The sequence below is a fragment of the Panthera pardus genome, unplaced genomic scaffold (assembly GCF_024362965.1).
Source record: "Panthera pardus isolate Hobbes unplaced genomic scaffold, ASM2436296v1 HiC_scaffold_20, whole genome shotgun sequence".
In the NCBI taxonomy this organism is placed as follows: Eukaryota; Metazoa; Chordata; class Mammalia; order Carnivora; family Felidae; genus Panthera; species Panthera pardus.
This window is the reverse complement of record NW_026526766.1, coordinates 5,280,020-5,303,382: the sequence shown is the minus strand read 5'-3', so window position 1 is coordinate 5,303,382 and position 23,363 is coordinate 5,280,020. Positions and strand designations below refer to the sequence as shown.

At 45.8% G+C, this 23,363-nt stretch overlaps 1 protein-coding gene across 4 annotated transcripts in view; it reads right to left on the bottom strand.

Moving 5' to 3' along the window:
* LOC109275508 (contactin-associated protein-like 3) overlaps window positions 1-23,363 on the bottom strand; it is a 192,761-nt gene that overhangs the window by 32,907 nt on the left and 136,491 nt on the right. For 3 of the 4 annotated variants that reach the window (XM_053907748.1, XM_053907749.1, XM_053907751.1), the window contains 3 exons: window positions 12,554-12,751; window positions 8,698-8,854; window positions 2,707-2,834 (listed from right to left, as the gene is read on the bottom strand). In XM_053907748.1, coding sequence (XP_053763723.1) covers window positions 2,707-2,834; window positions 8,698-8,854; window positions 12,554-12,751 — 483 coding nt within the window. The remainder of the gene's footprint in view (window positions 1-2,706; window positions 2,835-8,697; window positions 8,855-12,553; window positions 12,752-23,363) is intronic. The other variant, XM_053907750.1, reaches the window with a different exon arrangement.

Below are 23,363 nucleotides of genomic sequence, written 5' to 3'. Positions count from 1 at the left end.
TTTCCTAGATATTTTAAATAGTATATTAACAAACTCCAGGCTTTGTTTAAAGTTTGTGGAGCATGTTGAATATAGATATCGATATCTATATACAGATACAGATACAGATATCTGTATATACTGATATATATATATACGCATCTATATCTATCTGTATATATATTATTTTTTTATATTTTTTTATTTTTTATTCATTGAGTTATTTTGCAGGTAGTCGGCCTGGTTAGGATCTGGCCACACATTCTTCTGTGGGCTGTCTCTAATGGCAGTCCAGTTTGCAAAGGTTTTGCAGTACTATTCAGATCTGCCTCCCTCATGCGCCACCCAGTGGCCAGTCTGGGTCTTGGGTGGTAGCCGCTCCGCTCAGTTCTCAACTTCTGTGGTCTACGATTCGGGTCAGATCCACTCGGATCAGATCCAGTAGCTCTGAGGTGAGCCCAGGACTTCGTAAACGACGTATGGCACGCCTTCCTGAACAGTTCCCTCTCTGGGCCCTTCCAGGTACTTTCTGGTCCCCTGGTCTCCCTTCTCAATCACGGGACCAGAAAAAGGGTCGTTTTTAGCCTGCTCTCTTGTGTGCTCTATGCACCTCTGCAACTCGACCACGTCCATCGCCAAGCGACGGGTGAGAAGAGAAAGAAAACGAAAATAACGGGAGTCCGCCTACGGTCTCTGAACCAAAGCTGCCCTATTCAGAGCAAAAGGTCCTTTCTGAAGTTCTGGCTCTTGCGAGCTCCCGGGGCAACTTGTGTTGCTATTTCCATGGCTCTGCCTGGGGACTGGGGCCTCAGAAAACACCAGGAAAAGAGGGAACTGGGATCCCTGCATTCCCTGAGAGTTGGGACTCCTCTGTTCTCTCCTCCGGTCGGGGCTAGAGGGCTTCTCTTGGAACCCTATCTGTCTGTGACCCAAGTCCGCATCTGGGACCAAGGCCGAGCGATGCTGGGGGGAAACGTAAATGGTGCATTCTGGTTTCTCTTTCTTGCTGCTATTGCTTCCCAGCGTCCCGAGACGGCTGCTTCAAGGCATCCTGTCCAGGTTTTAGAGGGGGACCCACGGGGAGAGGGGAGCCGGGACGTGCTAACTTCATCTTATCCAGAAACAGAACCGTGGTCTGCCTTTTAAGATCACAAGTGGAAAAAAATCTCTTCCTACTACCATCAGTCAAGGCACGTGACTACGTTCTTCACATTTTGACTTTCCACGTCTCAAAACTGACGTTGTCCGAGATAGGAAACGCTTACTTTTTCTCAATAGCAAGGTTGAGAAGTGTCAGGATTTCTTCACAAGGCAACATCTCCTACGGGATGGGCTGTGTGGCTCCACGGGCTCAGAAGGCCACGTGGCCACCGCAGCCTCGGTGGACGTTGTGCTTCGGCCTCTCCTCTGACGTGAGTGCCACCGCAGAGTTCGGGGCAGAGGACCGACATGGCCTGACCTGGGCGCCTGGCTGTCAGGTGGAGAATCAGCTCGGTGGGGAAAAGGCAGCAGCGGGCAGGCCGGCGAAGCCGCAGCAACAACCCAGGTGCTGGTGGTCACGAAGGTGGATTCGGATCCATTTTGAAGTTGGAAACAACACGACTTGTGGGTGAATTAGAGGTGTGTTGGGAAAAGAAAGACGTTGTGAGTGACCGCCATGTTTTCAGTCTAAGCAAAGGGAGAATGGAGTTGCCGTGTACCGAGGTGGAGAAGGTTGTTGTGGAAACACTTTTTCCCCTCATTTTCAACAAACTGATTTCGCAATGCCTAGGGAAATACAACCCAAGGTACCGAACAGCCAGCTGGATGTCAGGGCTGGGAGTTCAGGGAGACTGGGCTTGAGGCGTAGACGGGGGACTCACTGACATCAGTGTGGTACGTGTCATGCCAATGTCCCCAATGGGCCTGTTGGGAACAGCTGGAGGGCAGAGAGAAGGGGGGCTGAAGCTTGGGGGACCCCAAAACACGATGCCACTGGTGAAGTGAAGGAAGATGGAGGGAACCCAGAACGTTGTGGTATGTTGGCAGTAAGGAGGCGAACCAGGAAAGGAGACCAAAGTGGCCGATAAAGGTCAACTCAGACAACACCGGAGAATAAAATTTGGATTTAGCAATATCGAGGTCTCATTAGTGAGCTGGAAAAAGCAGTTTCTAGGGAGTGACAGAGGAGAAGGTCTGAGGGGTTAGAAAGAGGTAAATTAAATGCAGAACCGATGTATTTTATTTCAATTAGTTTGGGAGAAGGAAGGCTATGAAAGAAATCCAGATGTAGCTGGAGGGTAAGTGGTCAGAACCACTGAGGTTTTCAGAATTGCCAACAGGTATGAATGAACAGGTACACTTGATGGGTCCTGTCACCCCATTTCTCATCATCTTACCAATTTTAGGCATCTCAGCACTCAGCCAAGTGCCTTATACTTAGCTGTATACGTTAGATGTTTGCTGACCAGGTGATAGAATATTTCAGATGATTCCATGAGTATTCGCAGCAAGAGTCTGATTTCAATACTGCAGAAAGGTCACTACTCCAAAGGTAATGTCATTTTCTCACTTTTCTTCCTCAGTTACGATGACAGCACACACTTCGTTTATTAAGTTAACACATTTCTAATGAAATATGGATTATCAGGGTAGGTAGTGTTTTCATGAACGTGGGCAGCTATATTTCTCCTGAAACCCTGACACGTGTTTTCAGGGGTCAAGACAGTTCCTCTTCCCACTACTTACTGTCCCCCCAGCAGAGCAGAGGCCCCAGCGCATACGCGGCTTCTGAATGTGGTCGGCCTGTGTCTCTCATCACAACCTGAATGACCGGCAGGTGCTCCTTATGGGAAAGGACTACTGTGTCGCTGGTCCTACAAAACAAATACGACCACCTTAACATTATTCTCAACGATACCCGGAGAAGTAACAGTCTTTCAATGCAGTTCAAGAAGGTATTTAGCTAAATGTGTGACTACGTAACAGTGGGAAATCAAACGGCTCATCTGACCCCTTACACGGTAACGTATTTTAATAAGGTCGTCTGAGGACCCGAGACCTTTGTTTGTCTACGTGACCCCAGGGAAGGAAAGTGGCCAGGTCCAAAATCATGAGCCTCATGCTGGCGTGAGATTACACTTTCACTGCAATTAAGCAGTTCACTGCTCTTTCCAATTTAGCCGCCGTGTAAGATTTAAATGCAGAACTTTCACATGCAAGATCTGTCTGGCTTCATTAAAAAAAAAAAAAAAAATCTGACTGATAAGATTTAGGTTTTCAATTCTTAGATTTTTTTTTTTTTTTTTTACTATATTTTCCAAAATTCCTACTGCGGTTACTAGGCATTTCCTTTTTTATTGATGCCATAAATTTAAAAACAAATGAAAAAACAAACCAACCCCAAAACAAAACACTGATTCAAAACCAAATCTAAAGGATGATACAATGTGCAATTAAAATTAATAAATGAGATAATTCACGGGAAGTGCTTTGTCCATGGCTGTCACCATCCATCCATTCGACCAACACTTACTAAACAGCTTCTACTTGTCCGGCCCTGTGTTTTGGGGACGTGGACATAAAAACCACGAACAATGTCCCCAAGAAACCTAGCAGATATTGTAACTATAACAAAAATATAATTGTAATATAACCAAATCATGTAAGTGAATATTTAAGACAGCATTCGTAGCTATGGTTCCAATACAACGAAAACTAGAATAAGGGCCAGAGGTCCTGGATTGTAAGCCAGCTGACCACCAACCACCTCTCTGGAGGAAGAAAGAAGACTTTTCTGCACATTGTAAGCTGTTCATATTTTTACTGTATATTTCAATATACAATTGTACTTTTGATTTAATAATTCATCTCATGTGTCATTCTGATGCCCTGTATCTGTGCAGAACCTAGGAAGTTTTCATGTCAAACAATTACAAAGCCACCACTCACTCTTATAGGTACAAAATGGAAGCACTTGAAACTGACAATTTTGCAAGTCGAAACAATCAGCCATTTCAAACGGTTCAGCCCAATAGCTTTGCTGCAAAAAAGAATCTGCATAACTTAATGGCTAATTATTCCAGTTCTGATTAGGCATCAAAGTAATTCTTTTAAGGCAGGAAGTTGAAAATTATTAACATTTTTATTTTGCTTAAAAAATGTAACAACGTGACTGGCAGTGCCTATGGTAAGACATGAAAAATTTGAACTAGATATCCTGAAAGTTAAGAAACAATTTTTTTTTTTCAATCAGAGTGTTTCCCAAAAACCAGACTAAATAAAGCCGCACGGCTTTATCTGGTTAAGGCCCTGCAATTTCTGTGGGTGAAAGCACACATCCCAAACACATAACTCCTGGCTTTGTTGGGAACAGGTGGTCACCAGCTAGAAGATTCCATGGATTATGGGGGGAGTCAATCTGAAAATATATCTTATTATAAATGTGGGGATAATGCACCGAATTAATTCCTCGTGTTAAATATCAATCAGTGTTACAAATAGGCATTTTAATTCTTGTCATTGCTATCTTGGTAGAACATTCTAGAGTAAAAACATAAGTGTATTAGTTATTCATTGAGGATCCCTGAATTTTAAAGAACCATTTAAAAGCTACATTTATAATGCAGTGAAAAAGCTACGCTTTTAACTGTTTTTAGCAATGACAAAGCACAGAGTCCTGAAAAAAACCTAAGGAAAATCATAAAAGGTAACTGTGTGTCGGAAGGCAGATATTGTACTAAGTTCTTTTTTCATTCCATTGTTTGTAAAGTAACTTCCTGATTCGGAGGAAATTTGAAACAGCTCCGATTTTAAAATTTATCAGCACAGGTCATTGCCAATTGCCTACGCTTCACGTAGGATGTTATTCATTGCCATGGTCACTAGATTCATTCGAAATTGCCTAATTTAGTTCTAGCTCAGTTTTCTTCTTGCTTCTCTATTGTTTTCAAAAGTTGGAAGCTTTGCATGTCTAGGCATGATGATTTCTCACGATAGGTTCCAAGCATTCAGTAAGAGAACTTCCAAAGCCACTTCTCTTTTGTTTTCAGTCCCAAGCACTCCAGAGATTATTCTTACTTGCTGGCTGTTCTGCAGGGGACTTTCTGAAGTCTAACGGGGCTGTCACGACTTGGAATTGTTGGAAAAGCCACAGGGAACAAATATTGGGTCGGCTTTCACATTTCCTAATTGTTCGGGGGAAAAGAGAGACCGGAGACAACCTAATTATCACCACCCCGAGTCGCATATTTTGAGAGCTCCCAGGCTCGCTCTTGGGTTTTGCTATTCTATTTGACAAACCCGTTGACAAACCCGGGCGGTTTAATTACTGCGGCAATGTGACACTTCACGTCCAGCAAGGCCCGTCTCCTCTCCTTGTTTCCGTCTTCCGTTGTTATTTAGCATGGCTTTTCCAAGTACTTTTTCCCAGCTTGTCACTGACCCAAACACGAAGCACATGTTTGGCGTTGGCATTAAATGGAATCAAGGAACTACATATTTTTCTCACTCACGGCCATTGTGTGATACCTCCATTTGCTTATGTCTTCTTAGAGTCTCACAATAAAGTTTTACGATGTCTTTTCCCTAAAAATTTTCCATAATTGTGTCATCTTTATTCCAGAGTACTACACTCTTTTTGCTGATTTTGCGAGTAGTTTGTATAATATCGTCTTATACTTAACACGTTCTTCATAGGAATCCAGTTATCCTAAGATTCAGTAAGTAGCCCTACTAAATAAATTCTGATTAATTTCATAATATTTCTGTATATGCTCTTGAGTTGTCCTGGTCGACAACCATATTGTCTATGAATAATGTGATCTTCATTTCCTTGTTTCTAATCATGTGCGGTTTTCAAATGCCTCCTATATTTTTTATCCCTCTCCTATTCATTTCTAACCTAACTGCACTGTAATCAGAGAAATTGTCCATAAGATAACAACTATTACAAAATGTGGGGGGTTTTGCTTTACAGAATATCAGAACAATCAACTTGCAAAAATGTGCCACGTGTGGCTGAGAAAATTATATATTCTATAATTTTAGCTGGCTACCAAAACAAGCTGTTGATTTCATTTAAAAATATTCTGTATGCTTAATAATTTTTGTCCACATGATTTACCAATTGTTAACAGATGTATGTTTAAATGTCTTCCTACAATGGTCGATTTGTATATTCCTTCTTTCAGTTGGGTAAATTATTTTCTATATGTATTTTGACTCATTTTTATCAGGAACAAATTTAGGATCGTTACGGGGTTTTTTGGTGAAATTAAAAAGCATTATTATATAGTGATAGTAATCGTCTCCCATACTAAGACTTTAAAACTTTACTTACTTCTGTTCGTACTTGCTTGGAAAACTTGTGTTCAGCATTTTGCTTTCGACGTTTCTAGGTGTACAAATGAAATACACTTATTCTTAGTTCAATATGATCTATCTGGATTTAAATGGCTATTTTGGTCACATTTACTGTGCATGATTATTCATTTTTTTGTTGCTGTTATTTTGTTGCCTGTTGTTTCCTCTTTTCTAGATTTTATTTCCTCCCTTCTTTTGAACTAACTAGGTTTTTAAAATCCCATTTTGGGGGCGCCTGGGGGGCTCAGATGGTCAAGCGTCCTATTGCTGCTTTGGGCTCAGGTCATGATCTCACAGCTTTGTGGGTTGGATTCCCACATCAGGCTCTGGGCTGACAGTGTGGAGCCTGCTGGGGATTCTCTCTCTTCCTCTCTCTCTGCCCCTCTCCCACTCGTGCTGTCTCTGTCTCTCTCAAAATAAATAAATAAGCTTTATTAAAAAAAATTACAATGAAACAAAAATCCCTTTTGAATACTGCACTCTCCATGGCTAGTCTTTAGTGGCCACACTTAAAATTTTAATCGTATGTCCTACGAACAGTGCAATAATGCTGACAAATATCTACGAAACAAGTTTTAAGTTTCAATAACATTTTCATTTCTAAATTTAATTCCTTTGTCAATCACAATCATTTTGTAATGGGATTGGAATGCCTCCTCCCGTTTCAATTCCGTATATACTGTGATATACAACTCGTGTCCAGTATGCATCTCCTATTTTCTTAACCTCTCAGTTTACACATTTCTTTACTCAATATTTCTTCTAGCGCCTGAGACTCTCCTACAAGATCACCTACTCTCATGCTGAAAATCATTCTTCAAACTTCCTCTTGTGGAGTCTGCTGGTGGCGTATGCTCCTTCAGCGTCTGTCTGTCTGTCTGTCTGTCCGGGCGTTCACTGTATCTCAGCTGGGGACACGCTTGGAATGGGACATCTTCCTAGTGCACGGCGAGGGGAGAGCCAGCACCCGTGGGTGGCGCTGGGTTCCATGGAGGGGTGGGAGGGGCCTGCTGGCTCCGACTTCCTTTCACCTCTGCTCCCTTTAACGTTCTCTTTAATTTTCTTTGGTTTCACCGTGATGTGTCTGGCGATGGACTGGCTTTTACTTATCCTGCTTGGGTTTCCGGTAGTTTCTCCCATCTGGGCATTTCTTGGCTATTTGATTATCGCCCTTGATGATCTCCAATCTTCTCTTTTGAAACTTGACTCAGATGCCTGTTCGACCTTCTCCACACCACCCCTCCATGTCGCTGTCTTTCTTCCTGCCACCGTGTGTCTCTCTACACTACAATCCACACGTTTTCCACTTCCCCAGTTTTCTGATCACCTGTGTCCACTACCTGATCCAACAAGTCTTGAATTTCAACGATAATAATATTCTCATTTGTAAACATTCATTTGGTTCTTCCGTAAATCACAATCACCTCCGTCAACAGTATTTTCTCATTGCTTTCTCGTGTTTCAGTTCCACTGCTTATTCTTCAAACGGTTCCCCACGTTGATTTTATCTTACGTTCTTAATGTATCCGTGATCTGGAATTTTTAGGCATCTATTTACTCTGTGGTGTCTTCTGCCTCCCACTTCTGTCCCCTGGGGCTCTGTAGCACTGGGTTGCGAGCTCCAGTTTGGTAGCATTCTATCTGTGGGAATCCTTTACCCGCAGGAATGCCCTCCAGTAAGAATGTCAAGGAATTCTATGATGAGCCACCGCCGTTGCCAACCTGCGGCCCCACTAACTTAATTCAAGGATCGGGTGACACTGGACTCCAAAGCTGCGTGAGGGAAAGTCTGTAGACGTGAGTTTTCAGGGAGTTATTTCTTGCTACCTAGGGTGCTAGCAGGAAGAGCTGTCGCCTTCCGCCTTCTTTTTTTGGGTCTGGAAGCCTCCTGAGACCTCCAGCGGTACGGAGAGGCTTGTGTTCCACACCTCCCCTTTCGTGCAAGCCAGACCGTGTCTGGTTTCCCCAACGTGGCCATTTAAAAGCACGGCCAGCAGCGAGGGAGTTCAGCAAACAACCCTGGGTCAACCGTGGGGCAATCATCTTATTAACTGGGTTAAACTGAACTTTCGGAAGTCTGCGTATTTTACTTTCGGCGAATGGGAGACGTTAACCTGGTATTCCTATTCTGTCTTATTAGAAACAAAAAATAAAATGGACATGATTAGTTATTCACAGGTAAACAGAAACAGCTCCCTACCACTTTAGGCTTCAGATTAATTACACTGCACACATCAAAGCTTCTACTTTGAGCTTGCTAGGGAATCCTTTAATCTTTTCTCTTTATAGAACTGTCTTGTCCAATGTCTGCCTAAGTCACATCGTTTAAGCAACAAAAAAATTACAGTTTGCACAGGGAAATTATATGGAAATCACCATTCATTCCGGTCAGCATCACAGTTGCAGTAATATTGAGAATCAAGGCAGTTCCCCTGTAATCCACAAGCACATTTTTGAGCATCAGGCAGAGAACCTCCCCAGTAAGTGTGTGTTTCATTGGTTCTTCCAACCCACCAGCTCACTGGGGTTCCATCTGAAAGACAAGTATGAGAAAAGTGACACCTACTTTGCCCCCCACTGCCTGCCTCCCCAGCACAGTCCTTTGCTCCCCTCTATTTCAAACACAGCGACTCTTTTAGATGTGAGCAGATGTTAACTCCGCCACAGGATAATTTTTAAGAGGATTTCCAACTGTTTAAAGAATATTTCCATATCAAGACTTACATTCTCACCATATGTTTTACTTTTATTAGAAAATGAGCAAGCGGCCCCTAACTCAATCCAGGCGTGATATTTACGTATTTCTCTTGAGGACTCCAATGACCTAATTTATTTGAAAATAACATTCACAAAAGAATTCTCATTAAGAAAAAAAAAAAAAAAAACTAAAGAAAACCAGAGTGATTTATACACTGAGTCTAAAATCTGTTCGAGAGCCTAAGACGCCATTGAAATAACATAATATCATGCAAAACATGGATGTCTTTCACTTTATTAGCGGAAAACACTGGTCCTTCCTGTCAGGTCTTAGAAGCCTCATGGAGACATGTGTTTCTTCTTATACTGAATGGGTTGGCTTCGTAGTTGGAAACTACGGACAAGGTCCTGACGAGCCTTCTCCATGCCTGGGGTGCGTCCCAGGCTCAGGACAACTGCGGTTACCACAGCTCAATTCTTTAGCACAACTTTCTTCCTAGTACAACCCGCAATTAACCCGCTGCTGAGGCCCCAGGGTGGGACTGTAGGCCACCTGGAGGTTGAGGATGGTCAGGAAGGTGGGCCTTCAGGAGCGTGGAGGAAAACAGTACCTAATAAACAGAGCATCAGAGCAGGAGGGCCAATGGAAGCGACATCCCTCAGTGGGCCTGCAGAGATGCTGGTCCATTGTAGCGTGCTCTGTCAAACCCTCGGGCCGTCCCCATCCAGCACCCCCCGCCCCCCACCGGGCATCTGGAAGACATCCCAGCTTCTCCCTAACTTACAACCACCCCTGCTCATCATGGCTCCCTGTCCCATGAGACTTCACGTCTGCCCGCAACCTCCCAGCTTGCAAACACACTGGCCACATTCATTACCACCCACCACAGGCCCACTGGGGGAGATGTATACCAAGAAATCAATATCCGCGGTCTTCCCCCCCGCCCCCAGTGTGTTGAAAACTTATCTGTAGGGGGTAGAAGAGCTTTTCAACATAACAGATATTTTTCAAAACACCATTTGGAAAACATGATTATTCAACACTCACTCTTTCCTAGATCGAGGAGCGAAAAGAATCATTGCACCTAAATGCACAATTGTTTGTTTACATCGGAATTTTTCATTTTCTCTATAAAGTAAGAAGCCTCGGGGGTTGCTAATGGTACAGGATGCATTTGGCTCCATTCAAGATTTCTTTGAGAAATCTGGAGAATTTGCATGAGGAATCAGTAAGAACAACACGAAGAAGAACTAGAGCCGAAATGGAAAGGAACGTGGCTTCCCGGCCCCCATCGTCGGTCCCTGGTTGGCTGTCCTTCACGCCAGCCATAACTACAATCCTCAGGGACCTTAGTGTCCACAGTACGGAGACCCAAGTTACCTGAAATCAGCACTTACCACCCCCCAAGCTCCCTCTTTAGCCACCCATAATCACATCCCCTGAAGCCATCTATAGCCTAGAGACCTAACAGCTGCTAAAGGAAGACGCTGAGGGACCCTAACAAGAGTCAAGGCCCATCTGCTCCCCACTAGCCCTCCCGGAAACCGCAGGACACAGGGGTTGCTGCAGCGGGCCCCGGCCCTGCTTCATCTCCTCTCACAATTAACAAGACCTCAGGCTCCTGGCAATGTCTCAGAATTTGAACAGAGGGAAATTCTTGGGGGAAAGTGGATGTCGACTCTCATTCCCCAATGCGTTTTATGACGTTCTTGAGCTACGTGGTCCCCACAGTGCAGCCGCCTTGAGCGATTTTTGCCATGGCGACATTCTAGCGAAGGCTCCAGGGGAAGGCTGGTTGTGGCCACTCCTTTCGCACAGGGTAGCGTCATGCCCCCCACGTCTGCTCGTGTCTATCAATAACACACAGCAAATCAGTGTGCAACAAGTGTCAGGTGTGTTAGGCTACACTATTTTAGGCCAACCTCGTGTGTACTGTAATTAAGAGACTCTGGAATACACAGGTCTGCACCGAATTTGTCTATATTGACTTTGTGCTACAAATTGGCCAGTGGCAGAATATCAGAAATGCAGCTGCAGGGCGCCTGGGTGGCTCGGTGGGTTGAGCGTCCGACTTCAGCTCAGGTCATGATCTCGAGGTCGGTGAGTTCGAGCCCCGCGTCGGGCCCTGTGCTGACCGCTCGGAGCCTGGAACCTGCGTCGGATTCTGCGTCTCCCTCTCTCTCTGCCCCTCCCCTGCTTGTGCTCTCTCTCTCAAAAATAAAAAAGGTTAAAAAAAGAAAGAAAGAAAGAAAAGCAGCTGCTTGAGTGTGTACAGATAAAAATCCCTCACTTTGTCCCTTTAGCGAGTGTTCAACGAGTTGGAAAGCGTTTTCTCTTTCCACCTTTACCCCAACCCCGATTAAATACTTGTTTTTGCTGCTGCTGTTGCTGCTGCTTTCTGTATTGATATGGAAAGGATGACAATTGAGGAGTGATCGCTTGCAAATCAACAGGCGGACACCGGCCTTCCAAGTGGGAATTCTCTACTGAGGCAGCGGTGTCCAGGTTCTGGGACAGACCACGTGCGGGAGTTTGCTCCCAGACTCACCCGGTGGGTTTGTTTTCGGACTGTGTTAGGGGCTCGCACACCCTGCCCTGCTTTCGCCTCGTTTCCCTGGTGAGACAGCCCAACCCGCCTTGTTCCACAGCACTGCCTCACTCTCCCGGGGCCCGCTTCCTCCTTCTTCGGGGAATATTCCATTTTAGCTCAGTCGTCTATTTAGCAGCAATCAGCTCACAGTACGCGCTGAGCCCTCCAGCACGAACTATAAATTCAATAAATTGGAGAGATGCGGATAAGTAGCATTTGACTTGGTGCAATTTCTACGTTGTGCGAGTAAGGCCTGGCAAGGTGAGTGTCTGAGAGCTGAAGGCTCTGAGGGACGAAGCAAGGTCCCAGCTCCCCTGGCTGCTGAGTGATGGGCTCGGAACGTGAACCCCGGGGGACCCTGACTACCGCCCTCTGCTCGCTCCTCTCCCCAGACGTCTGATCAGCCTCCCACAAACCTAGGAGTTTCATTCGAGCAGGGTGGGGGCTGCACATTCTGAAAGAATGAGCTATTTCAGAGGAAGAAAATACAACACCAAAAGCAGAATTTTCAAGAGCAGAATGGGCATGAAAAACGAACCATGAGCAGGCACGGTGTGTGAAAGGGGTGCATGAGACTAACGTTGTTCCCTAATTAATAAGTACCCCAGACGCTAATTACATTCGGTCTCTGCAAAAGAATCTCACGGAATAATCACCCCCGGAGAGAGAACTAAGCCACGCATGTCGTCCGCAATCTTTTCTAAGATAACCTCGTAAGGAGGCTTCCACTGTCCAGTTGTCTAGTGGGGACTGGGAAGGCACGTCAGGTCATTCACAGCTTCGAGCAGGATATTGACCTTGCTCTTTGCTCCGAGGAAAAGCATCTCTGTGACTTCCAGATTGTGACGTGAGCATTATGGCCACAGATTCTCACGCATCCGTGGCAAGCCACGGCCACCTGTGGGCATTGCAGCCCACGATGGCTGAGCACGCTGATTACTCACCGTGGCGAGCCGAAAGCCTTGACTTCTTGCAGTGGAAGGCCAGCTCCTGTTGGCAATGGTCCGCACGGTCGATTATGGCTTGGAGCTGGTCCATGCTGGCTGTGTACTTGAAAGCCACAGGGTGGGGGCTTTCTCCATCCGAGCTTTTGACCCTGGCCAGATGTGAGCCATTGTGCTGCACTGAGGTCCCAGTGGAGTCTTGTGGGCAGAAACGGGGTGGGAGGGAGAAAGAGACTGTGACTAGGTTGGAAGAATTAAATATAAATACGAAAGTCCGAAGCATCTTTTATCTGAATTAAGGCTTTTATGTTCGTAGCTATCCGAGCTCTTCGATGTTAGAATCGACATGAGTGTCACTGAGAAAATGTGAATAATAGAGACTCTCTTTACCGAGATTTGTATCACCCTGAATGTGGTCAACATTGTCTGGGGCCAATTTTTAAAGTTCTGTGTTATAACGCTCACAATTGTAAACACTACTCCTTCTCCCTGAGTTTATTTCTTTCCATTACCGTAAAAAGAAAGCCAAATGTTTACTGCGTATACATTTATTTTTATTTTTGGAATGTTTATCTAGTTTTGAGAAAGAAACAGATTGAGTGTGAGTGGCAGAGGGGCAGAGTGAGAGAGGGAGATACAGAATCCGAAGCAGGCTCCAGCCTCTGAGCTGTCAGCACAGAGCCCGACGCGGGGCTCGAACCCACGAACCGTGAGATACTGACCTGAGCTGAAGTCAGATGCTTAACCGACTGCGCCACCCAGATGCCCTACATTTACTTTTTAATAAGCATATTCCTAGGGGCGTTTGGGTGGCTCAGTCGGTTAAGCATGTGACTTCGGCTCAGGTCATGATCTCACGGTTCGTGGGTTCCAGCCCCGCATCGGGTCGGGCTCTGTGCTGTCCACGCACAACCCACTTTGGATCCTCTCTCTCCCTTTCTCTCTGCCCCTCCCCCACCTCTCAAAAATAAAAAAAATAATAAGCAAACATTTAAGAAGCACATTCCTCATCTGACTGAGCATCTTTTTCTCTGGAAATCAAGGAAATACGTAGAAGACACATCTGAGGAATAACCGGCTGACGTGATCATGCAAAATAATAAAAAGTAAGCGTTTTTGACAACAATGGACTGATCGCGTGTCAGCAACTCGTTCGTGGCCAGCACGCAGTCACGCAGCGCCTTGAAGTATCTAACGTAACTATCCGCGGCAGTAACCACAACTCCACAAATGTCTGCTGGCCAACTCGGACGCATTTCTGTCATATTGATTACCTGTATTCTAAAAGGGGATTTAGAAACAAGCCAAACGTGCTCCACAATGTTTGCAACAGAAGAAAAACATCTTGACTTCTTTTACCTTCCCCGAAAACACACCTCCTCCCACGGTATAAAAGGGCCCTGGCTGAGTGGCCAAAAGGCTGGCTTCAGAGTTGCCCTAACTCAACCACATTTATAACATCAAGTCACATAACCTCCTCTGTAACATGTGTTTGGTCCATACGCGCTCGGTCTCCATATTTCCAAATTATAGGGGCCGGAGACAGTCATGTGAGGTTCGTTCTGATTACGTTTAATGGCTAATACATACCCAAGGTTAAAAACTCAAAGTAGTGCTACCAGGAACTCAGAGGCGTCCCCACCGCCCCCGCTCCCTGCCCCTGACCTGCCCTGGGAAAAATCTAACAGCCATACTGGTGCTCACAGACCCCAAATGCATCAAATACATCCAGAGATCCAAGGAAGAGAACCCCGCGGGCCAGGGAAAGAACTCTGGCTCCAAGCCTATGAAAAACATCACCAAATATGCCAAATCTAGCAGGAACGGGAACAGACTGTGAGTCAGCGTGACTAATGCAGTGGTATATTCGGTGGAGAAAAAAAGGCTTAATAGATCATCCCCTCTCGCTGCTCACTGAAGGGGCTATGAGTGTTCCTATAGCAACTTGAATCCCACAGGTTTTTTTCTTCCCCCCTCTAATCATGTTTTCGCCAGGCGTTTTATATTTCAACGTTTTCCTGGAAAATGACTTAGATGGACCTGACGTTATTTTTGGTAATTACCTACTCACATTCACCCTCAGGGTTTCTTCCATCAGACGACACAGGGTAAAAGGAGCCATGGAGAAGCCATGCGTGAGGCTTGGGAGTTCATCAATTATAACGCCTGCGTGTCATCCGTTTTCATGGTTTACGACACAAAGAAAAACGATGTGCCTGAGTAGCTCACACAGGCTAGCGGTCAGTATGATGGATTCGTGGTCTTGCATGGTTAAAAGGTAATAATGGAACTCTTTTTCAAGTGGAGAGAAGGGAAAGCGGGAAAAGAATCTCAAAGCTGTCTTTTGAAAAAAGAAAAATTTAAATGATTGCTCTTTCCAGAAATATTTTTTCCCAAGACCCCAACAAGGGCACATTATGTTTCCCTAATGTTCCACAATGTACGATTTCCATAGATTTCCAAACTGTTAAGTGGGAAGGCAGCTTTGAGAGGCAATATAACCTTAGCTTTCAAGCATGAGGAGACAGACCAAGGAATTCAAGTGACCAGCATGATGGAAAAATACTTAGCTGTTATACACTATAATCTGAAGCGCAAATTAGATCGGAAGAAATTCCTGGTAATAAGGGACATTTTTAAGTAGGAGTTTTGAACTGTTGAATCGGGCCACATCATATCATGTTCATCCAGCTCAGTGAGGTTTTTTTCATCTGCACCTGGCGTGGAGCGGCTGTCCGTGGCTGCTGGTCCACCATTTGCTTAGGCAAGTCAACCTAAATTAATTCGATGGTTTAGTTTGGTATTAAAAATAACCCCGGGGCGCCTGGGCAGCTCAGCCGGTTAAGCGTCCGACTCTTGGTTCTGGTTCAGGTCACGATCTGGTTCAAGTCCCGCGTCGGGCTCTGTGCTGAGAGTGTGGAGCCTGCTTGGAATTCTCTCTCTTCCCCTCTCTCTCTGCCTCTCCCCTGCTCGTGCCCACTCTCTCTCTCAGAAATAGACTTAAAAGCGTAACACTGACGCACCACGTCATAGAACACCTCCTAGTTTCTCTTTATTTTGCCAAATTATATCCACTTTGCAATCTACAACACTGTCTGTACTTCATGGCATACCTCTGAACTATACACGGAGTCTTTTATGGGAAAACAGTGGGTTGAATGGAGGAAAAAACAGAACAGAACACATTCAGGTAAATGTGAATCCAGAGCATCTCTGCTAGGCTCACTTTCACCTTCCCTGAGAAAAAAAGAAGGAAAAAGACTTCGTTACAAAAAAACGGGACGCCTGACCAGCCTGTAGGTCTGTCACCCACACGCTGGAAGTTGACTTCGAGGAAAAGGAAGGCAAAACATCCCTTTACACACGGACGCCTGAAATGAAGTCCGATTTGGGTCTGAACACCACCTCTTTGGGAATGAGGCCAGCTGCCTGCATCTCCTGCGGTGGAACAGAGGGGCTGGAGCTCAAAGAAGCCAAGGAAGGCAACGTGCCAGGTGACCGGACCTGTCACTCTCCCTCCGCACATTAAGAAGTGGCCGAGGAGGCACAATGACGCATAAGGACAGACTGATGAAAACACTAGCGGGCGTCCCTGGATCCGCAGAGATGATGGGGACACCACGTCCTGCCTCTGAGAGGTAGAGCCCCAAGCCTTCTCAGAACCCCACTGTGGAACTCTCTAGAGAGAGACACGGCTGCAGGTGGCTATCATCTGTTCCTCAGCCCAATCCTCCTGGCACACAGAAGCCGAAAGGGAAGCCTAGGAAAAGGCACTTGCCCACCTTGGGGAAACCAGGTAACTTCAACACACATTTCTAAGCGTCCCTGGGCTTTCTGAGTAGGTCAAGTTCTTGAAGACCACTGAGGTCCATGAGTCTCTCGAGCGCCTCATGCACCCGAGCCCTCTCCCGTATTTCCAAGGAAAACAATCCAGGGGGAGCAGAACTAGATCACGGGCACTTACGGGCACATGTGTGCACACAGGGCTGGTGATGGCCAAGCGGCTGCTGGGAATGTCTGGTGGGTGCCCCGAGGAAGTCAGCAGTCGGCTCTTATCGGCCCCTGTTCCAGATCTCGCAGGCACTGGCCCTGCCATGTTGTGGGTCTGCATCTGCCAGAGCCAAGGACGACTTGATGTTTGGGTTTTCCTGGGGTGGGGGCGGGGGCGGGGGGTGACTTTTCTAAGCAGGCAGCTTCCGGGTCCTGGGGGTGGCCCAGAGGTGGTATCGTCACAGCCCTACGCCTTTGGGTCCCTCCTGATCGATACTGGCATCAGGGCCCTTGTGACGGCTGCCATTCTTGTCACAGTTCTGAAGCCCTGGAGCTTTTCATGACTTACTTGAATATCTTCAACATAAGAAAATGCTCTACGATCCGACAAGATATCCCCAAGCGGATGCAGCCGCTTCATAGCCTTCTTCCCCTGGGATTTCAGAGGATGCTCTTTCCACTTAATAGGTCACACTGAATACAATCTTAGGTGTCTCCTCATTCATCAGTGTAGGCACCTGCTATTTACCACGCAAGGACACTTCTACAACACGACTTACATTCTCTTGAGGCAACAGATACATGTGCTTGGTTGGCCCCGTGCCTGGCGTCTCCCGAGTGCTTACTTGCCATGAAATGTTATTCGTGTCTCCCCCTGCATTGAGCCCAGCACACAGCAAGAGAGCAGAATGATTTCCTCAGAAAGAACACTGCGTACACGCTTAGAAAATTGGACAGAGACCAGTGTCATGGTCAAGAAGAGAACATGGGTTTCAATCTCTGTTCTTGGAAATGTCAGAAAAATCCTCTAAGCCTCCAATTCCACATTTGGGAAATGGGGAGAGTGAACCAGGTGGCGTCCAAAGATCGAAACTATTGTTCTGGCCATCTTCAATTAACTAGGCGCGTTACGGGCCGAGCGGCTCTCTTGAGTTTTATATTTTAATTGTTCATCGAGAACGTGCGCCTGTTCGTCCACAAGCAGGGCCATGCTGTGCGGCTGATGAGAGCAGCAAAATGAACTTTCCAGAAACGTGTGTCTCTTCTCCTCTTTGGGAGCAGTGACAGGATCTGTTCCAGAAGTTTTGCATCCCCGTGCATACTGGGCATGCCTACTTTGGGGACTTACCTTGAGAAGCTGCTGGAGATCAGCCAGAATGACATCCCCTCAGTGGGAACGGGAAGGATTCTTTCCGGGCAAAAGTCCACATAAAAGAGAATCATGGTGTTGGACCATCATCAAAGAGTCGCTCTTCTTTTTCTCTCTCTCTCTCTCTCTCTCTTTAGAAATTCTAACATTTCGACATTATAGAATTTTCTGTCAGAGACACTATTTTCAAGCAAAACTTGCCACCCAGGACATAGGGTGATGTCACGCTTACCACCAATCCCAGTTTTCAAGAGCAAAGGAGGGAACAGTGAAATCACAACTCTTCCCGAGCAAAGAAAACTATAGGCTGTAGCACACATTGTGCGTGTGCTTATGAATGAAACTCTCCAACCCACACTCAGAGCCTCGTTCACAAACTTCCATCAAGTGTTCGTATATCCAGGCATCCCTCAGAGATACCGCGGGTCCAGTTCCAGACCACCACAAGAAAAGCACACACTGCGATACAGCGAGTCAGAGGAATTGTTTTGTTTCCGTTGCATATAAAATGTATGTTTCCGCTCTCCTGTAGTCTATTAAACGTGCAATAGAATTCTGTCTAAAAAACAACGTACATCCCTAAATTAAAATACTTCATTGCTTACAAAATGCCAACCATCACCTGAGCTTCCTGCGAGTCGTGTCTTCTCCGCTGGGGGAGGCTCTTGCCTGGATGTTGATGGCTGCTGACCGAACGGGGTGGTCGGTGCTGAGGGTCAGCGTGGCTGTGGCAATTTCCCAAAATAAAACAATGAAGACGGCCGCATCGATGGACTCTTCCTTTCATGAGTGCTTTCTCTGTAGCAGGGGACGCCGTTTGATAGCATTTTACCCACAGTAGGATTTCATCCACACTATCAACCTAGCTGATGGGATAGAATCAGATCCTTCTGATTCTTCTGGATCCTTCATGGTCATTTCAACAGTCTTCACGGCATCCTCACCAGGAGTAGATTCCATCTCAGAAAACCACCTTCTTTGCTCACCCATGAACAGCAACTCCTCACCTGCTCACATTTTATGACATGACAGCAGTTCTGTCCCATCATCAGGCCCCACTTCTGATCCTAGTTCCCCTGCTGCATCTATTTCCTTCCCTCAAGTCTCGAACCCCTCCACGTCATCCGGAAAGACTGGAATCGACCTCTTCCAAATTCTTAATAATGCTGGTATTTGGAGCTTTCCCCATGAATCATGAATGTTCCCCGTGGCATCTAGGACGGTGACTCTTTCCCGGAAGGTTTTCAATTTACTTTTCCCAGATCCATCAGAGGAACCACTATCTATGGCAGCTAGAGCCTTAAGAAACGTTTTTCTTTAACAGTAAGATTTGAAAGTCAGAATGACTCTCTGATCTGCAGAATGGATGTTTTGTCAACAGACACGAGACAACATTAATCTCACTGTCCAACTGCATCAGAACTCTTGTGCAATCAGACGCACAGTCAATAAGTGACAATATTTTGAAAGGAATCGTTTCTATCTCTGCGCAGGCCTCAACAGCGGGCTGAAAACACTCAGCGCGCCAAGCAGTAAGCAGATGTGCCCCTCTCCGCACTTCCACGTCGGGACGACGGCCTCCTTCCTCAAACCTCCCGAAACCACCTCCGCTCGCTTCAGACTCGTCCTCTGCAGGCTCCTCACCTCTGTCAGCCTTCACGGGACTGAAGAGTCAGGGCCTCGCTCTGGGTTAGGCTTTTCCGAAGGGAAGGCTGAGGCCGGTTTCATCTTCTGTCCAGCCCACTAAAACGTTCTCCGCATCAGCAAGAAAGCTCTTTGGTTTTCTTATCTGTTGTGTGTTCACCGGAGTAGCGCTTTTAATTTCCTTCGGGAGCTTTTCCTTCACTTCCACAACTTGGCTGTTTGACGCAAGAGGCCTTCCTTCCAGCCGTTCTTGGCTTCTGACATTCCTTCCTCACTAAGCACAATCACTTCTCACTAAGCACAATCACTTCTCACTAAGCGCAATCACTTCTAGCTTCTGATGGAAAGTGAGAGGCGTGTGACTCTTTTGTTCACCGGAATACTTAGAGAATATAAACTGGCCTCGTATCAATCCTGTCATGTCTTGGGAGTGGGGAACCCAAGGAGAGGGACCGAGATGAGGAGATGGCTAGTTGGTGGAGCGGTCAGAACACGCACAACATTTACCGATTAAGTTCGCAGTCTTAGATGCACACAGTTCCTGGTGCCTAAAAACAATCACAATAATTACATCGAAGGTCACCGATCATCGTAACAAGTACAATCTTAATAAAAAAAGTTCGAAATATTATGAGACTTGCCAACATGTGACACAGAGACACGACGTGAGCAAATGCTGTTGGAAGATGGGGCTGGTAGACTTGCTCAACCCAGGGTTGCCCCAAACCCTCAATTTGTTAAAAAAAAAAAAGGAGGGGGGTGGATATCTGCGAAATGCAGTAAAGCCAAGTGCAAGGAGATGACGTATGACTGTATTTAGAATAGTAAATGCAGGGACGCTGGCTGGCTCCGTCAGTGGAGCGTGCAAGCTTTTGATCTCGGGATCATGAGTTGGAGCCCCACGTCGGGTGTAGAGTTACTTAAAAGAACTTAAAAAAATAAAACAAAATAGCAGATGCAAAATTCTAATATTTATAATATGTTTAGTTAGCCGAATTACATCTGTCTACCTCACTAGTCTGAAGGTCTAGGACAGGAGTCCGTCCCCCTTTTCTTACTCAAACGCACTACGGTGCCCGGAAGCCAGCAGCATAGCAGTCAAGTGTGGAGAATGAGCGAGTGAATACGTGAATTGAATGGCTGGCTGCAAAGGGAGCTGTTTGACTGAGACAGGAACCGTTGTAGGAAGGCAGAGGTGAAAGAAACAGAAAATCTACACAAATAAACCAACATAAAAAGCACAGCAGTATGGCTTCACCGGTACCCATCCCATAGAGTATTTTTTAAAGTAAATGTGAGCTGTACGTAGAGCAACTGGGCTGACCGTGCTTTGTTATACCACGATGCTGGCTGGAGACCTGTCCCAATTTCGGACACAGGAAAAGACTATTTAAGAAACACAGTGGCTTGGGGCGCCTGGGTGGCTCAGTCAGGTGAACATTCAACGCTTGACTTTGGCTCAGGTCATGATCCTGGGGTCGTGGGATCAAGCCCCACTTCAGGCTCCAAGATGAGGGTGGAGCCTGCTTGGGATTCTCTCTCTCTCTCTCTCTCTCTGTCCCCATCTCTCTCTCTGTCCTTCCACCCCCTCTCCAAGATAAACAATAATAAAAAATTTTAAAAATGATAGCTCATGAAAGAGAGGAAGGAAGGAAGGAAAGAAAGAAAAGAAAAGAAAAGAAAAGAAAGAAAGAAAGAAAGAAAGAAAGAAAGAAAGAAAGAAAGAAAGAAAGAAAAAGAAAGAGAAAGGAAACACAGTGGCTTGATTTGCATAAGGGCAACTGACTGAGTCAGTAAGAAATGCTGAGTTATTGACATGCTGAGTCAATGAACCGGGATCTGAAAGGGGAGTGGGCTGGGGTGCAAAGACCCAGCCCTCAACTGGTTCCTCAATCCCCTGTTGATTCTTATGAACGTGATATCGAGTCATCGCTCTGACTATAACCCATCTCCTCCCTGTGACAATTGTTCCCGTGGTACCACGTCTGGGAACCAGTTCCTGAAGCACAACTATGAAAATCGCACACAACGGCACTGTGTTTCAGGTGGGTGTGGACAGCCCTGCTCTCCGGCCGGGTATCCTGCCATCAAAGAAATCATGTTGTTTCTTCCGTTTAAAAAGGGGATCGATCCGTTAACAAAGTTCACAAGCAGCCCACTCAAAATAGTTGATTTTTTTGTTTCGTTTGGTTGTTTTTATACTAAAGGGAGTAAGATGCATGCAGAGTATATCCTGGCACTAGGTTTTTGAAGGCTGTTACCACGGATGGGACTTTAGCCATTAGTTTAGTATTTTGCTTTTTGTACATTTCTCCAAGTGTTGGTGTTTGCTTATAATAATTAAAGCATGCTTCATCGTCCACAGGAATCGTAGCCATCAGGGAGAGTGCGAACTTCACAGCGGAAAGATTTCCAGGCTGGGACAAGACCAGGATCGTGGTTCTTCCACCACCAATAACTAGATTGGTCACCGGAGCACCTCATGTGACCCAGATCAGTAAGGACCATTTAACTGTAACTCTGGTTCATTCCTGTAATTTTCCCAGGATCATCTTGGATTTTGTACACTTTTGGTTAAATGCTTTGTTGTATGGCTCCTAGAAATATTTCCTGTCTTTGGGTTAGCCTCTGTAGTTCTTTGTCTTCAGCAAGTTGCTTTCCTTATGGCTTTGACCTTAATAAAAACCCTTGGTATTTTGGAAATCCTCTCTGCCGTGTTTTTAACTCTTGCTCCCTATCCTGCTTTGTGTGTGTGTGTGTGTGTGTGTGTGTGTGTGTGTGTGTGTGTTCCATTATCCATTTGATGTTCCATCTCAATCCTAACTCATGTGACCTTAGAATATTTGTCTTACCACAAAGAATAGGAGTATGCTCATTTCAGGAGTTTTCTTTCATAAGAGCTAGGCAACTATAAACTTCTCTGGAAAACTTAGTTACCAGAAAAGTCTTGCAATAATGATCTGTACTGAACGTTTGGTCATTTGCAAAGTAATATGAAGACATACATAGTTATTAAGTATATTTGATAATAAAAATACACAGCAATGTTAATCATTAAATTATTCCCCATAATTTTCATGAATTCCACCCCCTCACACACATGTGCACACTTCAAAGCTCTAATAATTCCAAGATGAAATTAGAGAGTTTAATGTCTTAGACATTATCTTAATGTAGATGAGTGATTCTTGTTGCATTTGTGGATAATTAAATGTCACCACAGCCACCTATACAACCGGGAAACGACAGGACAATTGCCTAGACAGAAAAGTGAATGGTGGCACCAAAATTTCACGTCTGCGTTGGTTTTATTTCTCCATTCTGTGATACTCTCTGCCCTCCTTCCATTTTAATATTTGTGGAGAGGGCAGGCTGTGCACGGTCAAACCAAAGATCCTCAGCTCCCTGGTGGTAGTTTCTAAACCCGTGTGTACATCAGAATTTCTTGGGAAGCTTCATAAAAACACAGGGTTTTCTGGGACGCTGCCCCAGAATCTGTGTCTGCAGAGTGCAGAGCTGGCCCTCAGTGGACAGCGGACAAGCGCGAGGGGACCCAGAGACGCCCCGTGTTGCTGTAGGATGCTGGACAGTGTCCACCACTGACAGTAAACCAAATGGAAGCCCACTGGTCTGTCAAATTAATTAGCAAAGGGACTCTCCGAAACATATTTTAGATGTTGTACTGCCAAGGATGTTACAACCACCCAGTGGGCTTTCAGACTGACACACATGACACTCATTTTTATGACCAACAGGTCCTCACTAACTAGACGAGCGACAGGCAACCCAAACTTCGCGGATTCACAGCGGGAATCCTGGTGTTCCCTTTCAGACATGCTTCGTCCCCACTGATAATACCTGCACCTTCCTTTCAGGGCTCCGATCCGAACATGGGGGACTTTTCTGGATGCCTGTCTTCCTCCGGCCACATCCCGTCCCCTGGTTCTGACTCTGACTTCTTTCCCTCCTCTGTACCTGTTCTGCACCACCGCCATCTGGGCTCAACCACCGGGGCAACCCCCCACT